This window comes from Micropterus salmoides, unplaced genomic scaffold (genome assembly GCF_014851395.1).
Source record: "Micropterus salmoides isolate LMB-PRFRI ecotype aquatic unplaced genomic scaffold, ASM1485139v1 Ms_hic_scaffold_23, whole genome shotgun sequence".
NCBI lineage: Eukaryota > Metazoa > Chordata > Actinopteri > Centrarchiformes > Centrarchidae > Micropterus > Micropterus salmoides.
In genome coordinates, this window is record NW_024041484.1 from 14,914,071 (window position 1) to 14,933,157 (window position 19,087).

The 19,087-nt window shown below is 41.0% G+C and overlaps 2 protein-coding genes across 5 annotated transcripts; both read left to right on the forward strand.

The window, feature by feature from the left end:
* Positions 1 to 1,388: 1,388 nt before the first annotated feature.
* smo (smoothened, frizzled class receptor) lies at positions 1,389 to 10,817 on the forward strand. Its single transcript, XM_038739190.1, has 12 exons — positions 1,389 to 1,650; positions 2,856 to 3,055; positions 3,258 to 3,467; positions 3,616 to 3,788; positions 4,557 to 4,776; positions 4,899 to 5,022; positions 5,172 to 5,264; positions 5,519 to 5,627; positions 6,065 to 6,250; positions 6,846 to 6,994; positions 7,757 to 7,891; positions 8,084 to 10,817. Exons 1-12 carry the CDS (start codon positions 1,389 to 1,391, stop codon positions 8,692 to 8,694), a joined length of 2,472 nt encoding a protein of 823 aa, XP_038595118.1. The 3' UTR covers positions 8,695 to 10,817.
* Positions 10,818 to 11,306: 489 nt separating this feature from the next.
* cax1 (cation/H+ exchanger protein 1) lies at positions 11,307 to 19,053 on the forward strand. 4 transcript variants are annotated; one of them, XM_038739193.1, is made up of 20 exons: positions 11,307 to 11,551; positions 12,696 to 12,872; positions 13,143 to 13,294; positions 13,502 to 13,610; positions 13,783 to 13,899; positions 13,994 to 14,055; positions 14,219 to 14,407; positions 14,512 to 14,697; positions 15,389 to 15,488; positions 15,685 to 15,826; positions 15,950 to 16,133; positions 16,269 to 16,368; positions 16,480 to 16,598; positions 16,825 to 16,862; positions 16,973 to 17,142; positions 17,525 to 17,661; positions 17,823 to 17,917; positions 18,167 to 18,245; positions 18,338 to 18,446; positions 18,628 to 19,053. In XM_038739193.1, exons 1-20 carry the CDS (start codon positions 11,476 to 11,478, stop codon positions 18,699 to 18,701), a joined length of 2,415 nt encoding a protein of 804 aa, XP_038595121.1. In that variant the 5' UTR covers positions 11,307 to 11,475; the 3' UTR covers positions 18,702 to 19,053. The 4 variants fall into 4 exon arrangements, with proteins under 4 accessions (XP_038595121.1, XP_038595122.1, XP_038595123.1 ...); XM_038739194.1 differs by having other exon boundaries at positions 11,308 to 11,551; positions 17,528 to 17,661; XM_038739195.1 differs by having other exon boundaries at positions 11,308 to 11,551; positions 16,973 to 17,100.
* Positions 19,054 to 19,087: the final 34 nt, after the last annotated feature.

Consider the following 19,087-nt stretch of genomic DNA (forward strand, 5'->3'; position numbering starts at 1 on the left):
ACTGTCATCATCTTAAGGCAAATATCCACCAATACACAGTAGAAAATTCATTTATAAATGTAAAAAAATCCCCTTACATGTGTTTGATTGTATCTCTGATGTATACCATGAATTTTCACTAGAAAGTCTTATATTATGATTTGGTATATTGCATTTATTATCACATTTATAACATATGTAATACACGTATCATGGAGTAACAGTACTAGATGTATGTTTCTCTTTAATGTCATTTTTTTTATTTCTTCTTCTACTTGTGCTTATTTCATTTAAATATATATATATATATAAACTGCATATGTTTGCTTAAGTCTTATTCTGTAGCTGTAGCATGTCAATCTTTGTCTTAAGCAAAGAAGATTAAAATCTCATAACAAAGAATTAGCAACAGCCCACTGAAATATATTCTGAGTGCACATACATTTTAAATATATTTATGTTAATGGATGCTGCATTATGGGGAACTATATACTGTTTTGTTAGATTAGTAATTCTCAAAAGGTCTGAGGACCACCTGGGTCAAACTGAGAAACATCAGCTCTACTCTTTACATGTTTTATAAAACCCTACAGGTGTATGATTCAGCACAAACTACAGATATCTTCTCATATGAGATGGGGGTCTGTGTTGTTTTGGGGGTCCTTGAGATGAGAAACTTTTCAGAAGGCCTGCCATAAGGCACATTCTTCCACTTGCAGAGGGGGATGGGAGGGCAGGTTTTGTTGCTTGGGCTCTCCCCCACCATGTGCATACCAGAGACAAAAAAAAACAACAACCAGCCACTGAGCTGCAACTCGTGAATCCAACACAGTCTCAGAAAGCTCTGATCAGACACTTCACCGGGAGAAAAATCACTTCTTGGGACACCCAGAGAGATATGGGATAATGTATCATCTGATTTTCTGCCAGCATAAAAAAGAGGGGGCCATGGAAAAGGGGGTGGTGCATCTGAGCTAAGGATCCTATTACACAGATCCAGACTTTTTCATGGCAAGTTTTTTGGAAGTGGGGGGAGGGCGAATCCACAACTTTCTCGGCCTGGTGTGTTTTTCATATTCAGCCTTAAACGCTTCAAATGAAAGCTTTGTATGGTTTTAAGTGGAGGATGCGTTTTTTCTGGAGTTGAGGACAGTTTCCCAAGCTGTTGGAATTTGGATAATGACGGAATTCAGGAAGGTCCAACAAGGATCGGCCGAGAAGTGCAGGATAAAACAGTTTGGGAGGACTGCGAGAAAACTTTGATTTCCCTCACCATGCCGCGTTTGGAAACGTATTTGACATCCGATGAAGAAAACGTTATCTTTGGGTGGCTTGGGAAACAGAATAAATGAAGCACTAGAATTCAAAGTAATCTCAGTTTTTTCGCACAGTTGAATCTCTCTCCCAAGATGTCTTCCCAGGGTTGGAGCCCCATTGTTGGATTTTACGGGATGCTTTGCATCTCGGCTTGCTGGCTCTCGGGCACCGGGGCGGTGTTGTCTCCAAACGGGACGATATTTGAGGATAACTGCAAGAAAACCACAACTTGCGAGGCACTTAAATACAACACATGCCTGGGATCGCCTTTACCGTACACACACACTTCTCTGATCCTGGCGGAGGACTCCAGCACCCAAGAAGAGGCTTTTGAGAAGTTGACCATGTGGTCTGGTGAGATTTAATCAGTCTTAAAAGCTCAGATATGCATTTTAGAGCCTAACGCTATAGGTTGGAAGAAGAAGAGTGATAAGCATCCTATAATCAAATTAGAAAACTGTTGTAAATGTAGAGGTCTGATGAATCCAACTTGTTGCAGTGTGAGATTAAACGCCAAAATACTGAGTACGTTAAATACACATGGGATTATTATAAATATCAGCAGAGTGATTTATTTTGAAGTGATAATCAAGAACTATAATTTCACTATTAATCCATAATAATTACCCTGTAGGAGTTTGCTGGTCTTAATTAACTATTAGAACATTGTACATTTGTACATCAAATAATAACAATCCACAAAAACAATCCATTTTATTGGCTCAGGATTTTAACTTGTAATTAAAACCCTGTAATTAAATAGTTACTTGGGGTGACAATGGATTGTGAAGTACAAGGGGTTGAGATAGGAAAAGAGCTTCAACAGGAAATGAAGGGTTAAAAGCCATTACAGATAACAAAGGGAGTCTCTCATAGGTGTTAACCAGCAAACAATAGGAGGGTCTCACTAATAAAAGGTTTTTAGATATTCTGCAAGAGGACTTTCACATGCATAAACACTCACAAATGACCTCAGAGCCAGGTCGCTGCCTCACAGGTGTCAAGGGCTCCCAGATAACCTGAATTTGGTGACATTTTGGGTTAAGGACCCTCACATGTATTGTTGGATATGGTTTATTCTGGCTCCTGCATGGTTTACAGCAAATGGGGGAAAGAACTGTATCAATAATTATATTATAAATGAACAATTAGGTTGCTCTGTAGGTTTAAAAATGCATCTGACAGTTTCTATCAAATTGTTGCCAGCTGCTGAAAACCTTCTTGCCGATTAGTTATTAACCAATTTTGTGTTGACTGATTGATCGACTAATTGAGTTTTAAAACTGCAGACACAGTTAGTTAGAATGATGTGAATGAAGATGACCACAGTCCGCCAATCCATTCTAATCAAACTGACATATCTACATATTTCCTCGTCTCTCTGTGTCTAACATCTATGTGTATGTGCATATCTCCACCGTCCAGGTTTGGGGACTTTGTTAGTATAATGACTGTAATGATGACCACCATCAACGCCATCAGTCTGCCCGTGTCTTCTTGTACATCTCATGTCTAACTTGAGTGTTTCAGGATGTTTTAAGACTGCTTTTGTGTCCTAGGTTTGCGGAACGCTCCTCGCTGTTGGTCCGTCATCCAGCCTTTGCTCTGTGCCGTCTATATGCCCAAATGTGAGAATGGCCGAGTTGAGTTGCCCAGCCAGAGCCTGTGTTTGGCTACGCGTCGGCCGTGTAGCATCGTGGACCAGGAGAGAGGCTGGCCCACCTTCCTCAAATGTGACCAATTCCCTGTGGGCTGTTCGGTAAGCTTCATTGTTATGTAATGTCGTGTGGGCCAACTAGGAAGTAGCCACATTGGTTTTTCTAGCGTGGCTAGAGGGCTATAGAAGGCTTCCAGATATGTTTCTCAAATTATCTGGGTTTACAAACTGAGAAATTATTATACGTTATCCCGACTATGTTGAATTAGACCCTCACCTTTGCCCTTGCGTCCTCTGTGTGCAGAATGAGGTGCAGAAGCTGAAATTCAACACATCAGGCCAGTGTGAAGCTCCCCTGGTGAAGACTGACATTCAGTCGAGTTGGTACAAGGACGTGGAGGGCTGCGGTATCCAGTGTGACAACCCTCTGTTCACAGAGGAGGAGCACAATGACATGCACGCCTACATCGCTTACTTTGGCACCATCACCCTCCTGTGCACCTTCTTCACCCTGGTGAGACATAACTACAGCACCCATAGTGTGTTGTGTTTGTGGCAAGGAGTTTGATCAGAAAGTCAAGGGATTGAACTTTTTATGTAGATAAATGTTTCTCTTTTCAGTCCTCTCTAACCCTCTGTTGAAATGTCCTCCGTATTCACAGGCCACATTTCTTGCCGACTGGAAGAACTCCAACCGCTATCCAGCTGTCATCCTCTTCTACATCAACGCCTGTTTCTTCGTGGGCAGTATCGGCTGGCTGGCCCAGTTCCTGGACGGCGCACGCGACGAGATTGTGTGCAAAAGCGACAACACCATGCGACTTGGAGAGCCCTCGTAAGTGAATGTCTTCAACCAATCAGTCATGAGATTAGGTTATACTTAGATTCCATTTTATCGCCATTGCATAGAGTACAGGTACAGAGACAACGAAATGCAGTTCAGCATGTCTATGAAGATTCTCAGTCATCCAGGTCATAGTTATCCAACAAAGGTTAAAATCAAGGGCAACTGGACTTGGTTGAAGATTCAGCAGTTCAGCATCTAACCAGAAGTGGAAAAAAGCACAGAGTAATATTACATGCATATGTATAGAATAAACAGTAAGGGGTGGATATGAGTACACTAAGTAACAGTACAGTACAGTACACAGTAAATGGGGCCCTGGAAGCTCAACTACTGGAGTGTGTACCACATATCAAGGCCCTTTGCTGCATGTCATCGCCTCTCTCTCTCTCTCTCTCTCTCTCTCTCTCCTACCTTTCCTGTCTCTCTCTACTGTGACTATTGAATAAAGCAGAAATGCTGAGAATAAGTAATGGCAATAGTGAGACATGATAGACAGAATTATCAACTGTGTGTATGATAATGAATATGGTGTATACATTATAGATCAGAGACAGTAGTTAAAATATGTATGGGTATTGAAATCATATGTAGTATAGGTAAGTGTATGTACAGCAGTAAGTAAGTAGGAGCCTGAAGTCAGAGACTGCTTAGAAAATGTTCGTTGACCAGGACTCAAGACAGAAAAGGGCATGAAATCATTCCCAGAATAGAAAATGTAACCCAAAAAAAATCACACTGACATTCTGTTCTCTACAGGTCTTCAGAGACGCTGTCATGTGTCACCATCTTCATCATCGTGTACTACTCCCTGATGTCGGGTGTGATTTGGTTTGTCATGCTTACCTATGCCTGGCACACGTCCTTCAAAGCCCTGGGCACCACTCACCAGCCGCTGTCTGGCAGAACCTCCTACTTCCACATGGTCACCTGGTCTGTCCCCTTCGTCCTCACTGTGGCCATCCTGGCTATCGCTGAGGTGCGTAGGGAGCCGTTCAACGTTTTAACATGACTTAAAAAAGTATTTTCTAGTCATGAGAGAAGATGATCACACTGTCATGTTTCTCATGTGTTGTGGATCTGTTGTGTGGTGCTCCGCAGGTGGATGGAGACTCGGTGAGTGGGATCTGTTTTGTGGGCTACAAAAACTACAGATACCGTGCTGGGTTTGTGCTGGCTCCCATTGGAGTGGTACTTGTTGTCGGCGGCTACTTCCTCATTCGGGGTGAGTAACTTAAAACCCAGGGACACATTTATAGTAATAGCATAGTTTGGTGATATTTTTATCTTTCAAGCATTTGATTCCTGACAAGTGCTCCTCAAATTAATCCCCCCACCCTGACACCGACTGATCCAGTACACCTCTCTTTTCAGGTGTCATGACTTTGTTTTCCATAAAAAGTAACCACCCAGGACTACTGAGTGAGAAAGCGGCCAGCAAAATCAACGAGACCATGCTGAGACTCGGTATGTTCTCTCATCTGTCATCTGTCGCCATTTCACACCACAGTGGTGACCTGCGAAATAGTGTGAGGGTGAAAACCATGGTTTGGTGAAGAAATACCATGTTTATAGAGTCATCATTCTGAACTAATATCTCCAGTTTATGTCTTGTCTAAAGCAAGAAAAATAAGAATTTCTACTGTCCCAATGATTTTAAACTTTATTCCACTTTGTCTGGCGAATCACACCTGATTTGTTGTTCTGTTTCTCCTTGCCAGGTATATTTGGATTCCTCGCTTTTGGCTTTGTTTTAATCACCTTCGGCTGCCACTTCTATGACTTCTTCAACCAGGCTGAATGGGAGAGGAGCTTCAGAGAATATGTGCTGTAAGTTTTTCTTATCGTCTTTCCTCTTTAGGTGGCAGAAATCCAGTGATCTGCTGCACTTCAGTTAATCACACGCTCAATTACTTTTCTTACAACATAGCGCAGTAGCAAAGGTTTACACCTGCCTGCATCAGAACTCCTCCATAGCTAAACCCTCCACACAGAAATCCACAAACTGATGCTGTGGAGTCTCCGAACCGCTGCTCAACCGCTGTGAATGCAGCCCTATTTCCCCACCGTGTTGACACTGGCTGGACTGGAATTAATTTACCCTCAAAAATGTAAACCACTCTCTCCTGCCCTAACATGTAAAAGACTTTCTTATTTACCATAACCAGCATTTCAATGTACCTCAGTCATATAGCTAGAAGGTGTGGGAGGCACATGTGGCATGGTGGGGACGGAGAAACAGATCATCATTACAATGTTTCCAACAGGTGTGAAGCCAACGTGACAATCGCCTCTCAGACCAACAAGCCAATCCCAGAATGCACCATTAAGAACCGGCCCAGCCTGATGGTGGAGAAAATCAACCTGTTCTCCATGTTCGGGACGGGAATCGCTATGAGTACCTGGGTCTGGACCAAGGCCACCATCCTCATCTGGAAACGGACCTGGTGCAAGTAAGCAAACACCAAATGAACGTCCCTGCCAAACATATTTAGGAACTAGAGATTTTCACCCCAAACATTCAAAAGTATAGAGGCGTACATTTAGTCAAATTATTTCTGTGTCCCCTGTGTGTGTATACTTGCAGTGTTAATCCTAGGTTCTTCACTGTGACTTGGATTTTACTCACAGGAAGATGTTTCCTTCCAACTTTGAAAATAAAATCAGCAATTCAGAATATTGGAATATTTGTTTTTAGTTCAGGTTTAAGACCCCAGAGTGACATAAAATGAAAGCATCTTGCCCAAGGTCTCATAGCTGCTGATGGCTTTAAACATGTGCTGTTCTGACCATCAGACAGTGTCAATATCAGTTGTGAGGCTGCTGAGGAGGTACCAAATACTATAACTGAATTACAGCATCTCAAATTATCTGGGCACTACAGATGAAAATTAGCCTTCTGGCTAAATCTGGCATATTCACATTGATGCAAAGCTGAAATATTCATTAATGTGTGCTGTCCCTTTTAAAGAAATAAGAAAACAATATTAACAAGAAAAGTTTATCTGTGGTCTCTCTTTATTAACCTGCCTTGTGTTCCCATGGCAGGATTATTGGCCGTAGTGACAATGAACCCAAGAGGATTAAGAAGAGCAAGATGATTGCCAAGGCATTTGCAATGAGGAAGGAGCTCCACAAGGACCCAGAAAAGGAACTGTCCTTCAGCATGCACACAGTGTCCCATGATGGGCCAGTGGGTGAGTATTTAGTCATTAAAAATAATTCAGAACTTTCATTCTGAGTAAGCTTAAACTGATCATTTAGGATAAATTAGAGTGCACTAAGTGTTCATACCATATTGACTTACGCTGGCATGAATGTTTGATATTTTGTCCACAATTCGGAGTGGAAAATGAAACAGTGGAAGCCATGTCTGGTGATGTTTGCATACCACCCTGTGGTAATTAACTGTAACTACAAGACTACGTCTCATTTGGATTACTTAAAGTGGAGCTCATACCTCATGTTATGTGTATTATTCATTAAATGCTCCCTGTGCCATCCCCATAGTAAAGGGTGGCTTCACCCACAAAATTTCTCATTTATCTTTAGAGGTTTCTAGCCAAGCAGATGTTTTTGGGTTTCCTAGTTAGGACTAGACGCATTTTAATTTTTTTAATTGACTTTTGTAATGTCAAAAATGGCGCCACGTGTGCTGATGTAATGATTTACTCCCTTATGTGATCCATATGTGTTTTTCTGTCTTTCAAATTTGGTCTAAAAAAATATTTTACATTTGCTTTTTTGTGGGATAGAGGCTACACGGTCAGGGACAACTGTTATGTCTGCAGCTAAGAAGTGAATGACACATTACTCTGCTCATGTAAGCTGTGAGGCTGCTGCGGCTGCCATGCTTGTTTAGCTTGGAGCTACAGAGGCAACCGTGGGAAGCCATTAAGGGTATGTTGGATTTACTTGTCTCTAAATGGAGTTTGTGGTTGTTCTTTTCTCATTCATAGCTGGAATCAATTTTGAGCTCAATGAGCCATCGAATGACATGTCATCAGCTTGGGCGCAGCATGTGACTAAGATGGTGGCCAGGCGAGGTGCCATCCTGCCCCAGGACATCTCTGTTACTCCTACTGGTACACCAGGTGAGAGCTGGAGGCTGTCATTTTTACATTACACCCTTTACACCACATTTTACATCACCTGTTTCATCATCCCTCCCTTTAGTCTGTCTTTTTTTATTCTTTACCCTTTTTCCTTCCATCTTTTTTCCATTCTTTACCCTTTTCTACATTAGTGGACTGTTGATCACTAGCTTATTTTCTTTTTTTTCATAGTGCCACCTCCAGAGGAGAGGAACAGGCTGTGGATGGTGGAGGCTGAGATTTCACCTGAGATGATAAAGAGGAAAAAGAAGAAGAAGAAGAGGAAGAAGGAGGTGCGCCCAGTGGAGGAGGTAGTAGACCACCAGGCATATCGCCAGCGTGAGTTTGGTCGCAGCTCAGTGCCTCGCCTGCCCAAACTGCCATGCCACCCCAGTCTGGTCGCTAATCTGCAGGAACAGCAGAAGCTGGAGGAGGAAGTCCTGCCGGGGTCCTACCCAGACTTCCAACCCTCCCACCCCCTGTCCTGTGAGGAGAGGTGTCCCTACCCGCAATACCAGAGCAGTTATAACAGCTGTGGTCGCAGCATGCTCTCTAACCCTCTAACCCTCAATGACCGCCCAGAGGACCTGGGTCTCAGCCCACGTTGCCTTCCATCAGCCTCAACCTGGCAGCCCAGTGGATCTTCCCGCTACCCCAGGGAGATGGATCTCACCGACGGGCTGTCAGAGAGGTTGGCCCAAGTAGCCCGGGTCCCGGCAGGCCGAAGAACAGGCTACGGACCCATTCACTCCCGGACCAATTTAATGGAGGCGGAGCTTATGGATGCTGACTCTGACTTCTAAGAGCATAGCTCCAATATATTGCTTTGTGGTACACAGACAGTAAGCTATAAAAAGTGCTGGATACTTTCAAAATTCTTACTGAAGTGCACCTAATTCCCAAATGCCCAGAGGTTAAGATGAAACTAAGCTCATTTTTTTTGAAAAAGCAAAGGGATAAAGTGAAAAAATATGTTGTGAATAAGTTAATGAAAAAAAATATTTTTATACTTTATTTGTGTCCAATAAAATATCAGAGGCAACTCCGTGATGGCAAGTGACAAATGAGGCAGCTAAACTTTATATGGCTTGAAACAGATATTGTTATTCTGACACCCTTATGCATTCATCGGCTAGTATCAGCTCAGCCCTGTTTGCGACAACATTAAACTTGGAACTTGGCAGGATAAGTCAATGTGTCAAGGATGAATTGCTAACTGCCAACTTGTTTTTGGAATTGCCAGAAAGGACATTTGAAGATGTAGGCAGTTGCTAACATGTTTTAGTTATATTCTTAATCTTCGATTGGCTGCCACCGTAATAACTATTTTGAACTGTCCCAGGGCAGTAAAACCTGACTCAGACAGAAGACCATACAGGTAAAGAAAAGCAAATTGCTACGGGCTACTTGCAAATAATGTTTAACCCAGGTCCTCTTTTGTGTTATATTTTATTGTTCTTAAGACTCAATTTCTCTCTTATCACTGTTATTTAGCCATTAATTACTTGTGTTTATGTACAGTTAACTTGAGGTACTAACCATTATCTCCCTTCACCTATTAATACTAATATTCCAGAGATGATTGACTTTGAGAGGTTTCTTTAAGAATTTGTGATACACACTGGGACAGAAGCCAACTCTTTTTTTCATCTGTCTCACAGCTTCACATAGTGATCATTATTTCAGATTTAAACAGAATAACCTAAATTATTATCTTATGTTATTGACATCGGTATCAACTTAACACCAGGCTAAAAAGCAGTGTTTTGCAGCCCCCCCTGGTTTCAAGCCTGTTTCACCTGTGACCACACCCAGCATCACTGAAAGGTGTGGTTGGGTTTGGTGGGTCACAGTGACCACACACAACAATGATGTCATTGGATTTTGAAGTACACCTGCACATCACTGCAGAGAGGTGAAACATTAAACTACTGGAGGTCAGCAAAGACAAGATTTTCAGAGGGTGCTAATTATTTGTATGATGAAAGACCCAAGAGTTAATTTATTTTTTGCCTGTTGGAAAAATACTGAAATTAAGGAAATGGCCATCTGTTTCCCAATGAGCTCTCCTTGTATATTTCAGAACAACGTTTCTCCTTGTACAAGTATTGTTAATTGTAAGTGTTCTTTCATACAGCAGTATTTCTTCTTCTTAACTTCTGTTAATCGGTTGTACACATCCAATTCAAACTTGGCATCATGTGTATTTCCTCTTCTCTGCAGTCAGTTTTAGACTGCAGTGGGCTCAGATGTCCCTCTTTCCTAAATGCTTCTTTTTTTCAGTCTCTCTCTTTCTAAATGTGTTTACTGTATATAGGTTGTTCATATATTTCTCAATAAGGTTTTTATTTGTACAGATTTATATATCAAATCACTTGATTACTCTGCTGATATGATAAATGAAAAGGGAAGAGTCAACTATGCTAAAAAAGTTGTCACTGTACTTGTGCTGTAACCAAAAGTCTACCTAGTACTGTCCTTTTATACTCAAAATGTATAAATGATGCTGAAGTAGAATGTGATAAACAGCTTTTTTAGCCGATGCAAATTAGTTTGTCTAATGTAAGTGTCTAGTTATTCGTGTGAGATATGTATGATAGATAATTATTTATGTTATTAGTAGTTACAACCCCATGAATTCAACAATACAGAGAGTTTGGCAACAAAAATAAAGCATAGCTGATATTCACCCAAAATGTTTTTGTTCAAAGATTAAGAACTTAAATGAAGATTACTTTGGAAATTATGTTTTACTGTCTTTGTTAGCTCTTTAAAGGATATAGGTCTACCAGCAGGCCATGTGTTGCTTTCTGTGTTTAGTCCCCCAACTGTGTAAAAAAAAAAAGGTTTACTGTCACTTTGACGGTGCAGCTGTACTTTTCTCTTTTTATATGTAAATAAAAGTAACCCTACACTTTTCTGTGAATTGTTGTGTCATATTTCTCTAATACAAACAAATAGTAAATGACATTATTGGACTAAATTTGTATAAGGTGAACCAAAATTGATGTCTGTCAGCAAAAAAATTACATTCATTTGTTGCTTATGGTTTACAAAAAGAAGGTGGATTCGGTCGTAGTATCGACTTGAGAGAGGGATTAAAAGTATTAATTTTTTTTCAATTATGCAATAGATGCAGTATTTTTTTTCTTCATCCACTGGAGTCTTCTGAGAAAGAGGGTCGTGGAAATGTGAAAAAGTGTTGTCAAATGCTCTTGAGTTTTTCTAAGACTGCCAGACTATATTTTCTGGGGGAACTGAGGCTGAGCTCTGTGATTTGAATGTAACGCTACAAACTGGGGCAAACAGTTGCACATACATCTGTTGCATTGCTGTCTTTTTTGATTCTACCACTAGGGGCAGAAGGAACATGAGTCTGACCAGATATAGTGGATAGTCTGGAGGAGTTAAATCAGTAGCCTGCAGTCGCAGTCCACCCTGCTACTCCAAAGTCTTCCCTCCCCTTCGCTGGGAGTCAGCCTGCCGTGGTGAGCAACCAGTCACTGCATGGCAGACTTTATAAAGAGGGGATAAACCTTCGACGCACAGATGATAACAGGAGCGACACCAAATAAACAGACAAAATGTCCACCAAAAAGTCTTCGCTGATGCCAGGTGATGTGGAGAACCTGCGGAGAAGATCTGTGGCTGACTCTCACGGTGAGACCAAACTACTCCACTTTATGGCCTCCATTCAACGTTTGTCTTTTCACAGCGAATTTCAAAACCCAGGCTATCAAAACGTGTGTGTTTTGTGTTTGCATATCTGTGCTTGGTTTACATTTTACTGAAGCGCGGTCATCAGAGCCACCTGTGCTGCCAACCTTCCTCCAATCTGAGCGAAATTAACTCTTAAGACTTGCTTTCTGACTGTCAAGCTCTAAGATCCTTTTATTCCTAGAATAATTGTTTGAAAGTCATTATATAAACGTCATTCAGATCTCTTTTTTTCCAACGCTAAGTTGTGACAGGTAGTTGTGAGGTTTTTGTCTCCTTTTTAAAGGTGATTACTTTGTGATGATCGCAACTTTTCAATCATAATGTTGTTTGTCCACTTTGCTCACATCATAGCAGTTTGGTGGTTTGTGTTATTAGGAAGAACGTTACAGGTAAGACAGCAAAAATTAAGTGCAAAATGACCATTGACTGTTCTTGAGTTTCAGTACTCATCATCATCTCGCCCCAACTTGGCTGTTTTTAATTATTAAATGGGAATGTCATATGGCTGATGGTGGTTTTAGCCAAATGTGTAAAGCTCTCAGCTCACTGCCAAAGTAGTGGGAACAGGCAAACTTTCCAAGTGGATATCATGACTATTTGCTGTGGAGTGCAAATATGTTATTTCTGAATATGTAAGTCTGCATCATCAGCTTCATAAATCATAAACGAAGGGCATAAGAAAGCCCTCGTGAACAACATTACAAGCAGATGGATTAAATGCAGTATAACCAGCATGCTTCTATTTTTAATTTCAAAGCACAGCACAGTCTAAGTTTTCTTATCTCTATATGTTGCAATCCATTGATAATGTGATCAGTTTTGGAAGACAGCAGTTGACGGAGTGACGGGAGAGTGGAGACCCTGTATGACTCTCAGGCGGTTTTTGTTAGTCACACGAATCTGCATGGTGCAGCTGGTGGGTGTTGGTCTTGGATGACAGTCAACCTCCCCACCTCTTGTGCAATGTAACCCCTCAGTGAAGCATTTTTTTTCACTGCTGAATTGGCAAATATATTGATTGATATACTGAGCCTTTTTTTTTTTTTTTTTTTAACTCCTTTTTCCATGATATTTCCTTATTCAGAGAACTGTCTAGACCCTGAACAGCATTACCGGTTTCCACAGCGACCTTCCCAAAGTGATTGGCTCTGCGTTGGCCCCCAGCATCCAGACCTAGGTGCAGTGGAGACGTTCTCCCCAGATGCTTCTGCCCACCATTTCTGCCACTACACTCCGAAATGTTTCCTCACCATCAACAGAGGTGCATGAGACATACCACGAAAAATATGAATTCAAACACTGTTGCATTGAAAACCTTACTAGCCAATGTTTAAAACTCTAATTGTGTGGTTTAAATCAAGACAATGGACATGGAAGATGTTTAAACATAAATAGACAGGGGAAGTCAGTTTAAAGGATGAGAGCAGGGATCACTGCAGTTTGTTGGGGATGATCATTTCGGCTCCTCCATCACAGATATTGTATGTCTGTGTCGTCTTGAAGAGTTTTCTCACCATTGTGATCTGCACAGGACATGCCACCTCAGCCCTGTCTACTCAGTCACAAAGTGCCCGGTCTACTCCGTCACGGTATGGAGAAGAGAGTTGGCATGATGGCACCTCAAAGACCACAATCAGAGCTGAGAATGAGGTGGAGGCTCACAGGGAGGCCAACAACTACAAGGTGGACTATGACTGAGTCAAGGCAACACTTTAACTGAAATCTTCCCCTGCAACTAATCTGTATCCATTTTTATTCAGTTTTATTTGACAAATTAAAAAAGATGTGTTACTGTTTCTGAGTATCTGAAAATGTGCTGCAGATGTTTATTACTGACTACATTTACCTCTGATAACTCTTTTTTTTTTGTTTGTTTTTTTTGTCTTCCAGTTTGGCTTCAGGAAGTGGAAGGGCCATGTGACGGAGAAGCCCATAGAAGACAGATCAGACGACATCAGAGAGCTCTACTCTGATCTTAGCATTGTTAAGCCTCGAGAAGGTCTCTGTTTGTTTTATTTCTCTTTAATTCTCTTTGAGACGACCTACGTGCTCGCTCACTTACTCATCGCCATTGCTTATCATGTGTACAGAATCACGAGGGACCTACTTACTCGTGCAGATAAATTTGATACGGGGAAATCAATAACCATATGATTTCTCCTTTCTTTCAGGCTCAGTGGTCACCTTTGGGAACATAATTTATGTATTTTTATTTGGATGGTGGATATCTTTAATCTACTTCCTCATTTGTCCTGTAATGTTTCTAACAATCTTCGGTGCTCCCTACGGTTCGTATCCTATAAAATAGATGCATGACTCAGAGTGTTGATGTTTCCCCTGAAGTGTAGAACATTATGACATTTTGCTTTTTGCTTTTTCTAGGCAAACTTTGTTTAAAGATGGCGTGGTACTTTATTTGGCCATTTGGGAAGTTGTTAGAAAAGGTAGTATAATATATATATTATATCCTTCCTTCTAAATTAATTTTTGTTGTGTCTTGGGTTCCAGTATTCCACTGACATTGTAAGAGTAGCTGGGACTTGTTCTTTGGGTGGTATTAACAAGTAATCGTTCACCTTACACTGTTGTCATCTTTGCCTTTTTCAGGCCGGTGATGTAGTTAACAGATCCACTGTGAGGCCTCCTAAGTGTGAGGTCATTCCAGAGGAGAGGAACTGTGAAGACAGTAAGGACCTTGTCAGGAACAAGGACTCTGCGCCTCTTCTAATATCTTCCCCAATTGCTATTGAGATCCCTGTCCCAGAACCACCGGCTAGAAAAACTTCAAAGCACTGGGTAAGAAAGTCAGAACGTGTTACCGTTAATCACTTGGTGCACTGAGCGTTTGGTAATACTTTATATGTTATGTTATTTTAATTATTCCTTATACTTCCTTGCAGTGTCGCATCAGTACTTATGTTTGGTTGTTACTGGGTTACCCTGTCCTCGCTGTGGTCCACTCCCTGGCCTGTGTGCTCTCCTGGCTGCTGGTCTTCTCTATACCTGTATTCAAGATGAATGCTTGCACACTGATCGCTATCCTCCGCATGGCACCAGAGGACATTCAGGTTCACAGACTGGAAAAGGTTCACGGTCATTTTCTCAAATGTCAGTGGTTACTCGAGAAAGATGTGAAGAGTACAATTTGTGCAGTATTTTCCTTCCACACTTTTTTGTTTTAATTCCTATAGAGTTTTTGTAGCCTCCTTGTTAGCTATGGTAACATGTAACTGACGTGCTCCACATGTTAATGTGAATGATGGCACCAGCAGTTGCAGTGTTTAAATGGCCAATCTAATTAGTGTGTATTCTATGACTTTTCTTAGCCTTAAAGGGTCAGTTCAACCAAATTACAAAGAACAGAGTTTGTACTTACACCCAAGTGATCTATAACATGTACTGTACATAGTGTTTGGATTTATTTGCAAAATATCTTTGTCTAACACTATGGACAGTATTCATTGGGAATTGACTGTAATAGAAAATAACTTAAATTAACATTGACGTGGGTGGATTATCCAGAGTAATCAGGACGCTGGTCATGAAAAGACAATCTTTTCAAAAAAATAACTTTCAGCTCTTTTGTCACCATATATGAAATTAGGGAGGCAGTTAATATTACACAGGTGATCTCAAAACCATAACACAACAGAACTGCCTGCATGGCTAGAAATGTTTTTTTCATTTGTGTGAACTTACCCTTTAAACCATACCTGTTACTTGACTGTTTACATCTTATATATTTGTAACTTGAGTGTCTTATGTTCTGTATTGCAGAAACTTGGGTGCGAGACCAGAGTCATCTTATGCTGTTATCAAGCATTCAATGTGTATTACTACAAATACACTGTCCAAGGAGTCAACATTTTCGCCATCAGTATCCATTTGGGTTGTTGGATCTGTCTATTAAAAAGTGCCTAGAGGTCACCTATGGCACCATTAGATTGTGTTTCAATATACTGGACTCCTGTGTACTTGTGTTATGATAGAGACACGAAAACTGATATAATCAATACAATACTGGTCTGTGTACTATCATCCACTTGTTCTCCTTAAGTGTAGGTTCCCTGCAGATTCACTTCCCCTTGTATTAATGACTCTGATTGTTGGCTATACTGACCGTGAACACAATTACTGTAGTGCGGAGACCAAGTTTGCCACAGCCATCACTTCAATCATTCCTCTGTCCTACTATATTGGCATGGGTATAGCCAGGTGAAGTTGTTTTTTTTGTGCATTTTTGTCTCTATAGGAGTGTCATTTAAACACAGACTAGGGGTGCAATGGGTACAGTATATCAAATGGTCGTTTTATTGGTAACTGTGCATATTCTCACAGCATTTCTGCACAGAGTAACTTTGCAGTGGGAGCTGTGGTGAACGCCACATTTGGCTCCATCACGGAGATGACATTCTACATCACAGCACTGCTGCAGGGACACCATGCTGCAACCAAATGTTACGAAGAGGTTGTTAAAGCAGCACTCACTGGGACCTTGCTTGGGTCTATCCTGTTAATACCTGTAAGTGCCTGAGAAGGACAAATGAGCATGTGTGTACATATCTGTTAACAGGTTCTCCCTGTGATGTGTTGGTCTGAAATTGGTATACAGATGCTCGTACTCATGCATAACCTCTTGCTGATTGTCTGTTTACAGGGTATCTCTATGATCATTGGGGGCATTAAACATAGAGAGCAGCGATTTAACAGCCGTTCAGCCGGAGTGAGCTCAGCCTTGCTCTTCATATCCATAGGAGGTATTTACGGCAGTTGCACACAGAACTTTTTAAACTTTTAAACAATATGTCCTCCACCCACAGATTCATAAATGCCTAAACTCGAGTCTCTTGCTGTAAAACTGTCCGTAGGTGTGTTTGCTCCCACCCTCTTCTCGAAGACCTTCGGGAATCTGGTGTGTGAAAGCTGCACCAAGATTCCAGGCAATGCCAGTGTACCCTTCATCTGCAAGGATTGTCACTACGACTTGGTGAGTTGCTTCACTTAACCTTCAAATGACTTCATGCTTGTGGCGGTTTAGCAAGTTTTAAGAACACTTTTTAATTCCAGTTTTGCCCCGGTGAGCATCACCTTTTACATTCATTGGCTTGATGTTTGTATTAACACAGTCTAGACACTCCTACCATAAAGATGGCATCTTTTTGTGTAGAAGTTTTTTGATTTTAATTTTCACCTTCATTTTTTGTTTTTAACAGAGTCATGCTGACCCACATTTGATTCTGTCCCAAATCGAGTAAGTCCAGGTGCCATACGCAGATTTAGAAAATAAAAAATTGCAGCAGTTTTTTCAACAAATCAACTTAATAGTGTATTAGCTAATTATAAATTTCACGCATTTTCCAGGCCCCTGGTGTACACAGTTTCTGTGCTGCTGCCTGCTGCATACCTGATTGGCCTCATCTTCACACTGAAGACCCACTCCCACATCTATGATATCCATATCAGCGATGGCCAAGGGGGCCATGCACATGGTCAGTACGTACAGGAGGGTACCAGCACCTACCACCCCACTGGTGAGGTCACCACTGACCATATCGTTGTAGCCAACTCGTGTATTAATGCCAGCGTTGTTGCCGCCAGCCAGGTGGCTGCAACAGGTGTGTGAATGTGTATGCATGTGGGGTTGTTTAATTTTTTGAGAGAAGGAAAATAACACTATGAAGCACTGAGTACTATATTAACCAATTTATGCATGTAAGGAAAGCATTTCCCACAGAGTGAGGTAAAGCTGTGCATGCCAATACTCTTAAGCATGTGATTGTGAAGAACCTAAATATGGGAGAAAGATCAGACTTTGAACTTGGATGTATGAGAAAGGGGAGGAAAACTTCTGTCAACAGTGAGGTAAGTCTTACATGTTAAACATTGGTAAGCTCATAGTGTGTATGTGACCAGCAGGTCATCATGTAGTCCACTGGTCCCGGTGGAGGGCTCTTGCAGTGCTAATTGGTGCCACAGTGTTGATGGCCTGCTGCGCTGACCTCAGCACAGAGAACATTGAGCCCATGCTTACTCACTACTCCATCTCACAGGTAGTCAAAATTTTGAAAGAGGAAGGAAAAATGTCTCAATAATGCCATGTTAGTGTATATAGAAGACATTTTGTTTTTAGGGAGTCTCGATGTACCTGATAAGTTTAGATATAAAGAGAATGAATAGTCTACCTCAGTGTGTTTCTTTGTTCGTCATGCAGTACTTCATCGGTGTCACGGTGTTGGCCATGGTGCCAGAGCTTCCTGAGATTGTCAATGGGATCCAATTTGCACTGCAGAACAACATCAGCCTTAGGTACGGGTAGACTATGCTGTTCAATTCAATTTTATTTATATAGCTACTGTTGTAGTATACATTTTAGTTACCACCAAATTTTTCCACGAGCATAAAATTTATTGCAAAAAACAAACATGTCTAATTTGTAATTTTACTCATTTACAAACACATTATGTTAGATTTTCAGATATTCCTTTTTTCCCCATGAGCTGATGTATGAAATTGTAAAGAGGAGTGTTTTTAACTTGTATTTTTTTTCTCTTACAGCCTTGAAGTGGGCAGTTGCATTGCTGTGCAGGTCTGCATGATACAGATCCCACTGCTCGTACTCTTCAATGCCTTCTATGTAAATGTCCAGTTTTTGTAATTAATAGATTTCTTCATATAATGCAGTTGTTTCCATCATTACTGAAACCTGGGATCGCTTTTGTTTTACAGGATGTTGGATTCGTTCTTGTGTTCAGTGATATTCATCTCTGGTCCAGCATCTTCAGTGTGATTCTGGTCAACTACATCTTCATGGATGGAAAATGTGACTACTTTCAGGGTAAGTGTCATTAAGCAGATATTTCCCCACATCAGACATGGACAATTCAGAGACCAACAGAGGATATTAGAAATGTTAGCAAAAAAATAAAATTACACAATTAGCCATGTCTAACTTTTTGTTTTGTTTTCAGTCTGGCTTAAATTAACATAGATTATAATCAACTCTGTTTTATTTGCAGGCACCGCTCTAGTGGTGGTCTACTTCATCCTTTTGGCCCTGTACTTCTTTGCTCCTTCTCCACGTGCTTGTTGATCTTCCTGCCTAGAAAAATCCTAAGGCTCCAGAATATCATGCCACTATAAAAATGCACTAATCTGTCATCTTCAGGTGGTGTGGGTTCAGTGGCACAAAAGATGGAAAAACAATTGGATAAGAGTTTTGAAATTTCACAGTGGAGCTGTAAGTTAAATATACAGCTAGTCTGCTTTTTTTGTCAATGTATGATACTGACTTTTTCACTGTTCTGGCTGGCATAACAATCTGTGACTTGGGTTTTTTGCTCTTACATTTAAATGTAAATGCTATGGCTATTTATTTTTGGGTCGGCATCATTGTTATATTTGGTTTATATTGGACATAATAAATGCATCAATTTATAAAACGTGTCTGTAAAATAAGCTCACTTTTTACTTCACTAC

Bases quoted from the DNA above. Each gene is read 5' to 3' on its own strand.
- smo (XM_038739190.1), top strand. From the start codon at position 1,389: ATGTCTTCCCAGGGTTGGAGCCCCATTGTTGGATTTTACGGGATGCTT. The intron at 4,777-4,898 runs GTGCGTAGGGAG...GGTGCTCCGCAG, and splicing joins CCATCCTGGCTATCGCTGAG to GTGGATGGAGACTCGGTGAG. The intron at 5,023-5,171 runs GTGAGTAACTTA...CTCTCTTTTCAG, and splicing joins CGGCTACTTCCTCATTCGGG to GTGTCATGACTTTGTTTTCC.
- cax1 (XM_038739193.1), top strand. From the start codon at position 11,476: ATGTCCACCAAAAAGTCTTCGCTGATGCCAGGTGATGTGGAGAACCTG. The intron at 11,552-12,695 runs GTGAGACCAAAC...TTCCTTATTCAG, and splicing joins ATCTGTGGCTGACTCTCACG to AGAACTGTCTAGACCCTGAA. The intron at 16,863-16,972 runs GTAAGTCCAGGT...CGCATTTTCCAG, and splicing joins TTGATTCTGTCCCAAATCGA to GCCCCTGGTGTACACAGTTT.